Source organism: Populus nigra, chromosome 5 (assembly GCF_951802175.1).
Source record: "Populus nigra chromosome 5, ddPopNigr1.1, whole genome shotgun sequence".
NCBI lineage: Eukaryota > Viridiplantae > Streptophyta > Magnoliopsida > Malpighiales > Salicaceae > Populus > Populus nigra.
The window spans coordinates 4004066-4017023 of NC_084856.1; the positions used below are offsets into that span (position 1 = coordinate 4004066).

The 12958-nt window shown below is 36.8% G+C and overlaps 2 protein-coding genes across 2 annotated transcripts; one reads left to right on the plus strand and one right to left on the minus strand.

Moving 5' to 3' along the window:
* Nucleotides 1-399: 399 nt before the first annotated feature.
* LOC133693602 (aspartyl protease family protein 2-like) lies at nucleotides 400-2704 on the plus strand. The gene has a single exon (XM_062114845.1). It carries the CDS (start codon nucleotides 778-780, stop codon nucleotides 2476-2478), a length of 1701 nt encoding a protein of 566 aa, XP_061970829.1. The 5' UTR covers nucleotides 400-777; the 3' UTR covers nucleotides 2479-2704.
* A 3602-nt stretch (nucleotides 2705-6306) lies between these two features.
* On the minus strand, nucleotides 6307-12749 carry LOC133693275 (protein PELOTA 1). The gene is made up of 16 exons (XM_062114461.1): nucleotides 12426-12749; nucleotides 12246-12328; nucleotides 12083-12155; nucleotides 11881-11955; nucleotides 11731-11787; nucleotides 11159-11204; nucleotides 10278-10353; nucleotides 9290-9365; nucleotides 9101-9133; nucleotides 8900-8968; nucleotides 8606-8712; nucleotides 7906-7978; nucleotides 7683-7721; nucleotides 7437-7531; nucleotides 6773-6879; nucleotides 6307-6679 (listed from the first exon to the last, which is right to left on the minus strand). Exons 1-16 carry the CDS (start codon nucleotides 12474-12476, stop codon nucleotides 6606-6608), a joined length of 1134 nt encoding a protein of 377 aa, XP_061970445.1. The 5' UTR covers nucleotides 12477-12749; the 3' UTR covers nucleotides 6307-6605.
* Nucleotides 12750-12958: the final 209 nt, after the last annotated feature.

Here is a 12958-nt window from a genome sequence, read left to right on the forward strand (position 1 = left end):
TCTTTCCTTTCAAACTTATAGGTTTCACTTTCAGAAAGTCAAAACTCACCGCCAGAGGAAGAAGATTAAAATGGTAGTTGTTTTTTAAGGTATTAACATATTAAAGTAGTGTTTTTTTAATTTTTTAAAATTTATTTTTAATATTAGCTTATTAAAAGTATTTGAAAATATAAAAAAACTTGTATATATTTTTAAAAACAAAAAATATTAGCAGTGTCTCTGCCGGCTTGCGTAACTGTAATCCACTACAAATCTACAAGTATAGTGAAGGGGAAATGAAAGAAGAAGCAGAGAGGAAAAAACCCGACAAGAAAAAGAAGACCAGGTAAAATAATAATAATGATAATAATAATAATAATATTAATTGGATACTATCCTTCTCTTTTCCTTTTTGATTTTCCTTATTCAAACCGCGTGTAGGCAGAGGCTCTGCGTAATATTCAAAGTCTAATCTTTCGGTCTAACTTAGAACTCACAAAGACCACCAAAACAAAGCAAGACTTCTCTTCTCCTCCAACGTTAATCCCTAGCCCTTTTCTTTTCCTTTCTTTTGTATCATAAATAGATACTTGCATTAACCAACATTTTCATTACCAGACGTAGATTTATTTGTTTTGTCTTTTTTTTCTTTCACTTCCCTAAGCCAACGACCTTTCAAGCTTTCAGTTGATTTTTGCTCTATATATCTCTTCTTGTTTGAGCTTTCTTGGCATTCTTGCCTTCTTGTTTGATTGATGTGGGATTTCCTCTGGGACCAAACAAGAAGGGATTGTTGCTATGTTGTCCAGGTCTTTTATTGTTCTTGTTCTTTTTTTATTCTTCTCTGGTGCTTTTGAAGCTATCGCCGGAATCCATGACCACGGAAAGAATGTTAAATCCAACATCTCTACTCTTGCCGGCATCGAATTGCCTGATCATATGAGCTTCAATGCAGTTTCTTCTTCAACAACAAACACAGGTTGTAACCTGGATACTTCAAAGAAAGTCAAACAATCACAGACAACAGTCTCACAAGATGATTTTGATCTTCTTGAAGATGATGACGACGACGATGAAGGAGGGGAAGAGGAAAAGGAGGCTAAACAGACGGTCAAACTCCACTTGAAGCACAGGTCGAAGGATAGAAAATCTGAGGGCAAAGAATCTTTCGTGGAATCCACGAACCGGGACTTGGCTAGAATTCAGACTCTCCACACAAGGATCATTGAGAAGAAGAATCAAAATGACATTTCCAGGCTAAACAAAGATAAGGAGCGGCCGGAAAAGCAAATCAAGACGGTGGTTGCAACGGCAGCATCGCCTGAATCTTACGGAACTGGACTTTCCGGGCAGCTCATGGCGACTTTGGAGTCAGGGGTGACCCTTGGCTCTGGAGAGTATTTCATGGATGTGTTTATCGGTACCCCTCCTAAACACTACTCTTTGATTCTTGATACTGGTAGTGACCTTAATTGGATTCAATGCGTTCCTTGTCATGATTGTTTTGAGCAAAATGGACCTTATTACGATCCTAAGGAGTCTAGTTCCTTTAGGAATATAGGTTGCCATGATCCTCGGTGTCATTTGGTTTCTTCTCCTGATCCTCCTCTGCCTTGCAAGGCTGAAAATCAGACATGCCCTTATTTCTATTGGTACGGTGATAGCTCTAATACAACCGGTGATTTTGCAACTGAAACATTCACGGTTAATCTCACATCGCCTACCGGGAAGTCAGAATTTAAGAGAGTGGAGAATGTTATGTTTGGCTGTGGTCATTGGAATAGAGGCTTGTTCCATGGGGCCTCAGGATTGTTAGGACTTGGGAGAGGGCCTCTTTCATTCTCGTCCCAGCTTCAGTCTCTATATGGTCACTCGTTTTCGTATTGCCTGGTTGACAGAAATAGTGACACTAATGTTAGCAGCAAGTTGATTTTTGGCGAGGATAAGGACCTCTTGAATCACCCAGAATTGAATTTCACTACATTGGTTGGGGGCAAAGAAAATCCAGTAGACACATTTTATTACGTTCAAATAAAATCGATCATGGTCGGAGGAGAAGTGCTGAACATCCCAGAGAGCACTTGGAATATGACCTCGGATGGTGTTGGGGGTACAATTGTGGATTCCGGCACCACACTTAGTTATTTCACAGAACCAGCCTATCAGATTATAAAGGATGCATTTGTTAAGAAGGTGAAGGGCTATCCAATTGTACAAGATTTTCCAATTTTGGATCCTTGCTACAATGTCTCTGGTGTTGAGAAGGTAGACTTGCCCGATTTCGGCATTCTGTTTGCTGATGGCGCAGTCTGGAATTTCCCCGTCGAGAACTACTTCATCCGGCTTGATCCAGAGGAAGTTGTTTGCCTGGCAATTTTGGGGACTCCTCGATCCGCTCTTTCAATAATTGGCAACTATCAGCAGCAAAATTTCCACGTTTTGTATGACACCAAGAAGTCTAGGCTGGGGTATGCACCAATGAACTGTGCAGATGTATGACATCCTAATAGAATCTCCTAATGGTAGGAAACAAACTGTACACATGGTGCTCGGGAGGGAGATTTTTTTTGTTGTTTTATTTCCTTTAAAAGTAGAGTATAGATTCATTTTTTCTTTCTTTCTTTTGAGTTTCAGATAATTATACTCGCTATGATCATGAACACGACCTCAAGCTGCCTTACAAAAATGTATTATTGCAATTTAACGAATCTCTTTTAGAAGTTAATTTAGTGTTTCTTTTTGCCTAGTTGTATAACTTAACTGAGAAAGTTTCCTTGACAAATGACTTGTGTGATTTACACCTGAAGACCATCAGTGGCTCATTCTTGTTCAAACGAGGCCTTGATGTCCACCGGTCCTGCAATCCTGCCCCTGTAATCAGGCATTCTGTGTTGGTACTTCATTATTCACTGGTTGCTCAAAGACTAATGCCCTCTTCCCCGCCAACCCCAGTATAAGATATATTATTAAAATAAGGAAGAATGGTACAATGGCTGTTTCCTCATCCTGTTGTTCTGCCATAAAAGAAGAACAGAAAGTCGCCAACCTTTTTAGGCATGTCATTTGAACAGTGAATACTATATGCGAGGAAAGGGTCAATGTTTTGCTGTGTCTCCTTATTTCATAATGGCGCACTAATCCTGTCTCCAAATGCTTGACGGTAGCTTTTGTTGAATAAACAGGTTCCTGGAACGAAATAACCGTGCTTTTAGGTGCAAACTTTAGGTTTAACCTCGCGTTTAAAAATTCATTGCTTTTCAGTTTTTCCTCGAACATGTTTCCTTGGCTCACCGAAGTCCAGGTTCAAACCCAAGACCTCTCCCCCCACGAGAGAGTGAACAACATTCGTCTAAAAGTAAACCAAAAGAATTCTAATCTTACAATTGAAGCCAGTGTGTATTCTCCCCATAAAGAAGAAAATAATTTGCTGACAAAACTATGTTCAAGCTTGCTGTCTCTTTTGACTTGAACATCTTGTTTGAAAACTGATTATCCTTTTTAATGACATGAACATGAACTTCAACAAAAAGAATAATTTATAATTGATTATTAAAAAATAACTGCTAAAAAAAAGCTTAAATTCAGGAGCTTTGCCCTTGTGAAAGGCGCTGGTTCTTGCATCATTCTTCGGCAAGATACCAAGGTTTCTTATATTCTAGCCTTCATTGCTTGTTTTGCAACGTGGCTCATCACTGATATAAATAATAATGCGCATCAGATGTGGCATTATTTTGACGTAGAGTAGAATGGCAGATCTTGGTTGTTTTCCTAGCTTTTTCATGTCGCTGTAATGGAGAGGGGGTCAACTGTTAGGGTTAGGTGCGCAAACCACTGTATACAAAGAAAGAAAGAGTCAATCTTTAGGGGGTGGTGGCTATTTGTTTTCTATATTTTCCACCGTCTTTTACTTCCTAGCTGCAACTCAGGCCCCATTAACCAATCTCTTCTCTTCGTGTGCTTTCATAGTCGTTATCGGAAAGCATACGAGCAAATAGGGCTCTTGGATTCAAATCGTCTCTTAGCCCATGCAAGCCTGATCTGGAACTTTAGGGGCTTAGTTAACGCAAACCTGTGCCTGTAGCCCCACCTTTTGTAAATATTATTATGATCTTGCAAGAAAAAGAAGCCTAATCATTGAAGAATTCGCAGATCTGAAATTTGATCTGCACTCGTCATTTTGTTTGTTTGTTCTAATGTTGGGCCTATAATAATCTTTTAAATTTAGAGACGCGAGGGGAAAATTAAAATTGCTCTTCCAGCGCGTACGCGACTCGAAGCCACTTGAATATGCTATCGTTGCGACTTGCGAGTTAATCCAGAAGAGGGAAATAGACTTGAATTATGAAGAAGGGAGGTAAAGAATCGACAGGGCAGAAGCTGACCATTGTGGCTCTTGAAGGGCCATACGCAACGTTTCATCTTCAGTCATACGCAGCGTTTTATCCTTAGCTATACATCGTTTTTCATTTATGTTTCATTTACTTTCAGTAGAACTTTAGAAGATGGCCGCATGTGGTTATATTAGTGTTCAGAATTCCTTAGATGTTGGAAGAATGTTACTGTCACTACAGCTATATCTTGTAATAGAATGGACACAGAAGGATACGAGAAAAATTATAATGAATGAATGAATGAAGCAGAAGACTCGGGTGAATCAGTTCTCTTCTTTAACATAATTTCTATCCCTCCATTTTTGTTATCTCCTTATTTATTGAGGATTTCGGTCCAATTACTGATATTTCTCCTACTCATTCTACTGGAGAATTTGTTGATTGGAACTCGAACTCTCATCAAGAGGTATCAGAGCCACAAACCAAGTGATGAAGATGTTAAAAGGGTATGGCCAAAAACTAGAAAATACAACATCCAATCACGAAGCTAAGTTTAGAGAGCTGAAAGATCTTATCAGTGGGCTAGCTAGCTTATCAACAAAGTTCTATCCTGCAGAAACTATAACTACCAGTAATGCAAGTAATCAGCAGGTTAATCATGGGGGAGAGTATACTGCAAAAACATGCTGGACTTTAGAAGGGAGGGAGGGTACCATGTTCATAAGGTGTACATAAACCTAAACAAGATTTCTCTAATCTTGATGGTAATTAATGATGAGCACAAATGCCTTTACAAATGTAACCAGTGCTTTGAGATGGAAGAAATTGATGATTCTGATGAAGTTCAACCGATCTCGTATGTATTACTTGGATGGTAAGGCTTTCTATTGGCATCAAAACTACATAGGAAGTGTGTGTGTAGCCAGTTTACAAGAGAATGCTTTCTTATAGACATTATCACCAGGGTTATTATAAACACGCCTCCCTTGTCATGAACTCAGCCAACCAAACCAGATTTACTCCATATAAAAACCATCACAAAAATCCAACACCCATGACTGCCAGTCTGCCTCTTACCAAAAACAGCCCCAATCCAGCTCACCAAACCAACTAACCCAAAACTACCCAGCAAACCCACCAAATCCATAAAAATAAGGAACCTGAAGAACTGGAAGAAAAAAGAAACTATATGATTTCATTCACTAAGGATGACTAGGAAAGTTTGACAAACATCCATTTTTTTTTTATCATGGTTGATTATAACGAAGAACATAATTTCATCAACCTTCAAATGGCTCACAAGCAATAATGGAATCTCATTACTATTTTGAGTGCATTTGAAATTATGATATTAATGACAATTTAAAATACTTTTTGTTTAGAAATATATCAAAATATTTTTTATTTTTTTTTGTTTAGAAATATATCAAAATATTTTTTAATTTTTTAAAAATAATTTTTAACATTGAAAATATAAAAAGAATTTTATTTTAAATAAAAAATTCAAAATTTAAAATAACACTATGTCAAACACAACACGCCGTTGATCATTAATAGTGGAAGCTGCAAATGAAGCCTAATCTTTGATGAATTCGCAGATCTGAAATTTGATCTGAACTCAAATTCTTCATGCTTGTTCTAATGCTGGGCCTATAAAAATCTTTTGAATCCTTATAAGATTAAAACAAAGATTTTTCAGCTTCTACAACGTTAAATGTTCTTTCAAATTCAGAGAGGAGAGGGAAAAATTAAAACTGCTATTCCAGTGCGTATGCTACCCAAAGCCACTTGACTATGCTATATGTGCTCAGATTTGCGGCAGCAGCAGCAAAAATAAAGGAAGGACACGCTAATTTATATAGGCTGAAAGATCGCAATGCATAGCCATTTGGCAGCTTTGTTAGCGATTTCAAAGACCATCATCATGACCATGGAACAGAGGCAAGGCTTCCGTTGTATTACCAGGGGAAAGGATACAAGAACGCACACGGGCCAGTTAAATCAAAATTCCAATAATAGAATCGATTCATTGCAATCTGCTTTATTGCTACAGATATATACATGTACAATTCTGAGGCTACTCGCTTAAAGAAAGGGAGGAGAAAAGAATGCAGGCCGTGATACAAACGCCCATGTTTATTACTCAATCAATCTACCAAAGATTTACCTATTAATGCTTTGGGTATAATAATGTACATCAAAAATAAAATTGAAGGAAAAACATAAATAATACAACATGCTGATTGCAAGGGACGAGAGATTACGGACAAATGCTTTCCTACCCACAATTTACCATCACATCTCAATGTCCTCCAGCTCCGGTAGAGGAAATCGCAGAATTGCAGCAATGCCAGTCAACTGAGCCAATTCTGTTTTTGATTGAAAAGAGGAAAAAAAAGGGATTCAGGATAATGAATATGATACTCACGCCATCCCCTTAAGTAAATAAAAATGGTACTCACGCTCTCCTGATGCATGCATTGATGAAAATATATGAACAGTGCCACCTGAACCCTTCACTGAGTTGACTAGGTTGACGTACTTTTTTCTCATTGGTATATCAGCATTCCTGAAACCAGTTCATAACAAGATAATTTCCATTCATCATCTCAATGAAAACACTCCCGTAACCATGGGTTATAAGGTTTATGCCATGCCTAATGCGAGATTCTTGAAATAAGAGAATAAATGATGATATCACTTGAGTCTGCCTCTAGTAAGATTAATCTTTAGTGCATCGGCCATAAGCTGTCTCATCACCACAAGTTAGAAAAACTTCTAGAAAAACATGACATTGTTTCCTCAATGCAGATTCATAAATATTATGGAACATCCATATGGAATCAATTAATTGCATGCAATGTGATATTTCTGAATTAACCAACACACTACTGTTCAAAGAGTATTGCTGGGATGCTAACACTCCCTCACTTTTTTTTATTGACCGATGTGACGTATACATTAAATCATGCTGAAGAGGATCTTAGCATTAAAATGTTGCTTGACATTAATATAAAAACTATCATAAGTTACAAAGTCAGTTAGCAGAGAAGAGTTAAGAAAAGTTTTAGCATCTCTGGCATTCTGTTTGTTCAGATATTTAGATTTTACTCTTATTAGGCTAACCTGAATAACTCATCTGTGATGAGTAGAGTTTGCACGGCCATGCGTTCATGAGCAACCTCCACATGCTTTGGTCCATAGCACGCTCGATCTGGATCCTATCAGAAAACCACAATTTCAATCAAATTTAGATCTCAGAAATACATCATGAGTGCAAATATAACAAGAAAAGCCGTATTGGGAATGGTTAGGAAAATAATTGGAAACAACAAAAACTAAAAATCATGCATTTCAAGGAAAGAGCCTCACATTTGAAAGCATGTCAAAGAAATCCTTCAGAACTCGGACCTGAAACAAAGTGGGGATAACAAAAAAGAAATTATTATTGCAAACAATTGAAGCAAATACTGGACAGAGAATGCTTCTGCAAACACAACTATGCATTGCACTAGCATTGGGATAAGCATAATTGTTGAACAAGGTAAGAGTGAGACAAGCTGAAATGTTGGTCAACTTGGGCAATCTAAATTACCTCTTGTGCCGCTTTAGTGTCTTTTATCATATTCATAGCATTTGGAGCATCAAGAACCTCTTTCAAACTATGCCTGCCAAAATTTAATGTTAAATAGTTAGAAGAAGCTGCATGTAAGAAACAAAACATCATGATAGGCAGTGTGTCCAAAAGATAGCTCATAACCACCTAAACTTTGAAAACCCCTTTGTGCAAAACAGTGCCAATAAGAGAGAATTTGGGTGCCTCCCAAAAGTGATGGGCTACAAAAGTGTAGCTCTGAACTAGCTGTGTCCATAAATGTTACTAGTGTCATATTTGTTCCCAATTTTTCATGAATAATTATCACTTCATGCACCAAATGAAAAATATGGACAAAGATCGAGAGAGTTTGTGCGCTACCAAAAAAACGATAAACTACAGTAAAAGAAAAGGCACATGTTCAAGGACCAGGCCAATCACACACTATAATAGAGATGCCTTACTGGACTCAAGCAATCACACACCAGTGAGTGGAAGAATCTTATATATAGATGATGTAATGCATGGACATACGAAGTAAAGGGGGCTGAAATGCACTTATTTCCACCAATTATATTGACATGGATCCTAAAACAAGTGTCAGGTAGATTTCTAGAAACTTATCACTAATTACTATGCAAAGTATTATCCACTGTTCCGAGCACAGTGAGCCTAGAAGCAAAGATTACGAGGACCATACTTGTATCCTGAGCTAGTATGCACAAGAACTATGCGTGACTTGTTCTCAATGATAGGCCTCAGCTGTCTCCTCTCTGCCTCCAACAACAAGTGACGATGAAACTGGTCCTGAAACACATAAGAAATAATTTTCAGGTATAGTACACAATACATTATAAAAAATGAGAAGGAAGCTCCACAAAAGACATCACAGCTATAAAGTAGCAGCAGTCCTTCAAATGGAAAAAAATAAAATAAGTATTAGATGAAATCCTTCATTCTAGAAGTGCAGGAAAAAATGATGAAGAATCCAGACCTTTGTGAAACCAGGACTTGCAATCACCGCACACCGAACCACATTAAAATCAACATGTTTCAGAAAAGCCTACAACATATGCATAGAACCCCATCAGTGGTTGTATAAACAAGCACTTCCATAGTTAAGACAACTGAAGCACACAGTTAATTTTTTTGGAATGGAATAAGGTAATGGCAATACAAGTGGGATAGAACTCACCTGTAATAAATGCTCAAAGAACTTATTTAATGCCTGTGAGACATAGAAAGACAATGAGTAAAAAAACGAATTGTTAAGTTCTAGTTACTAAGTCCAAGGACAAACCAAAAGGAGAGGAAAGAACCAGATCCAAAATTCAAAATTCAAGTGAGTTGATCTGTAATTCATAATATAAGTAAAGAAGCATACCGTCTGATAACCAGCTATTGCAGGCCCATGTTTTCGAGGAATTGAAGTTTCTATCCTTGCACGAGTAGTAGTTAAACTGTTACAAAATGGCCACAGCAACATTAGCAAATACATTTAACCCACAATGGCACATTCAAATACCATTCAAACACATTATGATGCAATGGCAATCTCTAAGAGAAAAGGTAGGGACAATTCAATTCTTGATTTTTTACCGCATACATCTCCTTATAATCCAAATCCGTCACACAATTCTTCTAGAGAAAACATCATCCTGGGAACCAAAACCCACCCCCTTCCAAGCTTCAAAAATGTATTTCCAAATAAATCATGACCTTGAGAACCAAAACTCAACCATTCCCTTGCTAAGCATGCTCCCTAAATACAAAGGATGCCAGCTGCTCAAGTCACTTCCCCATTTTCCAGCCCCAAAGTAGGAACTCAGATTTTCTAAATATTGATGTTGAATGAGAAACCAAAAAATGAACACGTACAGGTATGCTAAGGGTGCCAATGTACATACATGCCACATTTCAGCAGATGAGGATGTCACTTTCTAGCCAAGGACTATGCACATTCACAATTAGACACTTCATGCCAAGATACATCCATGACACACCTCTTATCAATGGTTTGAGGCACCATGTAATCATTGTTGGCCAAGAATCTGTCATGCTGAAGCACTTGATGTGCAAGAGCATCTGAGGAGTTTAGTATGATTAGTCCAACTCAATCACTGTTGGTTTTGGTGAGGTAAACAGGAGGCATCTGCCCTAACTCAAATAACCACCTAGACTCTCCTACCTCTACAGACTAGCCAATGGGAATGCACACTCCAGCCTTGGTCCCCACAGGATGGTTTCAAGGTGTTGGCTTGCTAACCACAGAGTGTTCATGCATTCAGCTCCATATAGATATCTTCCAACAAAAGATGAATCACGGAAACTTTAAGACACATATTACTCATATTCTCAACAAGTTATTTTACCTTCTACCAACAAGCAGGATATGTGCTAATCCTTCTTGCATTAAAACCACAGCAAGATCAGCACTTGCAGCAGGATCTGAAATTGTAGACACAGACCATTAGTTAGAAAGTGATTAATCATATTTGTCTATTCTGTAATAATTTTCTTGAGTAACAAATTATAATCAGAACACAAAGATTTCATATTGCACTGGAGCTCCAAATTGACTTTTTCAAAAAGTCTGGAATGATATCTTCCTGGTATTTACATGTGACTAGCAGTTAAAGTTGCAAAAAAGAACTTCAATACCACTCATTCCAATGAATATGACAGATAGGAACCATTGACTGTACAAGTAACACTAACATCTACTAAATTATCTGCCGATATATTCTTAACCAGTTGAAAAATAATGGAAAGGTTTGATGGAATCTTGTAAACATTAATGAATACTAACAATAATTAGAAAGTAATCATATATTCTCTACCAGTCACATCTACTAATTAATCTGCAGCTATATTCTTGGTCAGTTGAAAAATAATGGAAAGGTTTGATGGAATCTTGTGAAATATTAACGACTAAAAAGGAATTTAAAAAATGAATAATTGCATCTACACACATAAAGGCAGGGATCTCCAAACAGAGGATGCTGCATGAGCACCCAGCCTTAATAATGTAAGTTTAAAACTGCAAATTTTTGACATGTCAAGAGTTCTGAAATTCACAGCAATATGGCCAAGAATGCAAACAAAGTTGAGAGATAGTTCTCTACATGACCAAAAAAAATAAAATTCAATCACCCAATTGTGTTTGGCATGCAAACAAGTTCAAATTATACACCTTTTCCTAAGGAAAGAACTAACAGGGAAAGTGAGTAATTGGTGAGTTAAAACTACATACCAGAAGCCTGATTGAGTACATGCAATGCCATCGAGTCCCAAAGTTCCTACAATATATTGCAGTTCACAAGCTACAAGTCAATAAGCCAGTGACATAGAAAACAAGGATACATGCATGGAAAGTTACCAAATTGTATCTCTTGAAAACAAGTTATTATAACATTCATTTGGGATAATTATTATCTGTATTAACCATGAAACATGGTTCACATATTTTTGGAAGAATATCAAATCGTAAATATGATTTTATGTTCCCGAGTTTTGAAAGCTCAACGTCAAATATTTACACTGCAAACAGCATATAAGATAACATGAAGCTCGAAAAACCTACATTACAGAATTTTATATGGTCATAGCTCATTTGGACATCACTCATTCAGTAGTAGTGCAGGCTAGAAAAGCTTGAAAAAACTGAGAGATTACTTGTAAGCAAGCAAATTACATGCAAGACTAAAAAAGAAATAGCTGTTTTTCCTTCATAAATAGTAGAAAAAAAAAAAGCTACAAAATTCCAAAGCATCAATAAATTTTAAAAAAAGTCAAAGCAGCTCAACCGAGCATAAGGAAGCATACCTTTCTCAATACAAAAGGTCGATGCAGCTCAATTTCTAGCGTATGAAATGCTCCAATCTGCAATGAAAACATCAATGAGCTCCCCACATAAACAAGATAATTCGTTTTTTTTCCTTTTCAGAACCCAGGCTAAAATAATGCTTCGCATACCTTCACATATTCGTTCTCTAATACATTCTTTCCACGAATTCGCAAAACAGACCCTACTTTATCATATTCTATAGCCTTAAACAGTATAAAAAGAAATACAGAATTCTGTTAGTTATGCTGATAACAACAAACAACATACAGCAGGAGGAAAATAAGAAAATAATAGCAAAAATTCCAATATTTTATATAATAATAATAATACCTCAACTTTGATTTCTAACTTAAGCTTAACACGCTCCGCATCTCTTCCAGTAGACGTCTCTCTCAAAACTTTCCTGTTTATAACAATTATGTTTAACCTTGTAACTGATTAAAAAACTTTTAAAAGAAAATTTGTAAGAAGACACTTTTTTTAAAAGGAATACCTGACAGTAACAGCCATAACAGAATCTCCATGAGCTATCAAATTGTAGACAAACCAAAGATCATCTGCATCAACCGGCGTCATCTACACATTCCATTCACAAAAATATATTTTTTTAGAAAAAAGGTTGCATGTCAAACCCTAGAAAAAGTAAATTGAGAGAAATTGAAATTGTCTGTACCTTGACGCTACCAGGTCCGTCTGGTACAAGATCTCTTCTATTGATCTTCATGGTATCTCAAAAATAAAAAAATAACTATATTTTCGTATGTTTTGTTGGCAGAAAAATTAAAGATAGGGAGGGAGGGAGATCTGAGCTGTGGGTTTTCAAGGGAAAGCAGAAAGCAGTCTGCGTGTAGGAGAGAGATTGGGTGTGTGAGTGTGTGTTTTATAGGCAGTCAGATTGTGTCGTCCGACCGAGGGATGGATAAATTGGCATAGTCCGACCGAGGGATGGGAAGATTAGATGGATACTTCAAATGGGCTGTCTCGTCCAGTGTCAGTGTAGCGCTGTCTTGTTTCGGGCCTTTTGTGTTATATCAAGGGTTGTTTGGGAATATAATTTTTTAAAATGTTTTTATTTGAAAATATATTAACAAATATTTTTCTATTAATACATAAAAATAATTAAAAAATATAAAAAATAATTTGAAGTAATACATTTTATTTTTTACGAAACACCATTTAAATATGCATGTATTTCAAATACAAGCT

Bases quoted from the DNA above. Each gene is read 5' to 3' on its own strand.
- LOC133693602 (XM_062114845.1), top strand. From the start codon at position 778: ATGTTGTCCAGGTCTTTTATTGTTCTTGTTCTTTTTTTATTCTTCTCT.
- LOC133693275 (XM_062114461.1), bottom strand. From the start codon at position 12,476: ATGAAGATCAATAGAAGAGATCTTGTACCAGACGGACCTGGTAGCGTC. The intron at 7,979-8,605 runs GTATGGTCCTCG...AAATTTTGGCAG, and splicing joins CATACTAGCTCAGGATACAA to GCATAGTTTGAAAGAGGTTC. The intron at 6,880-7,436 runs GTTAGCCTAATA...AACTGGTTTCAG, and splicing joins ATCACAGATGAGTTATTCAG to GAATGCTGATATACCAATGA.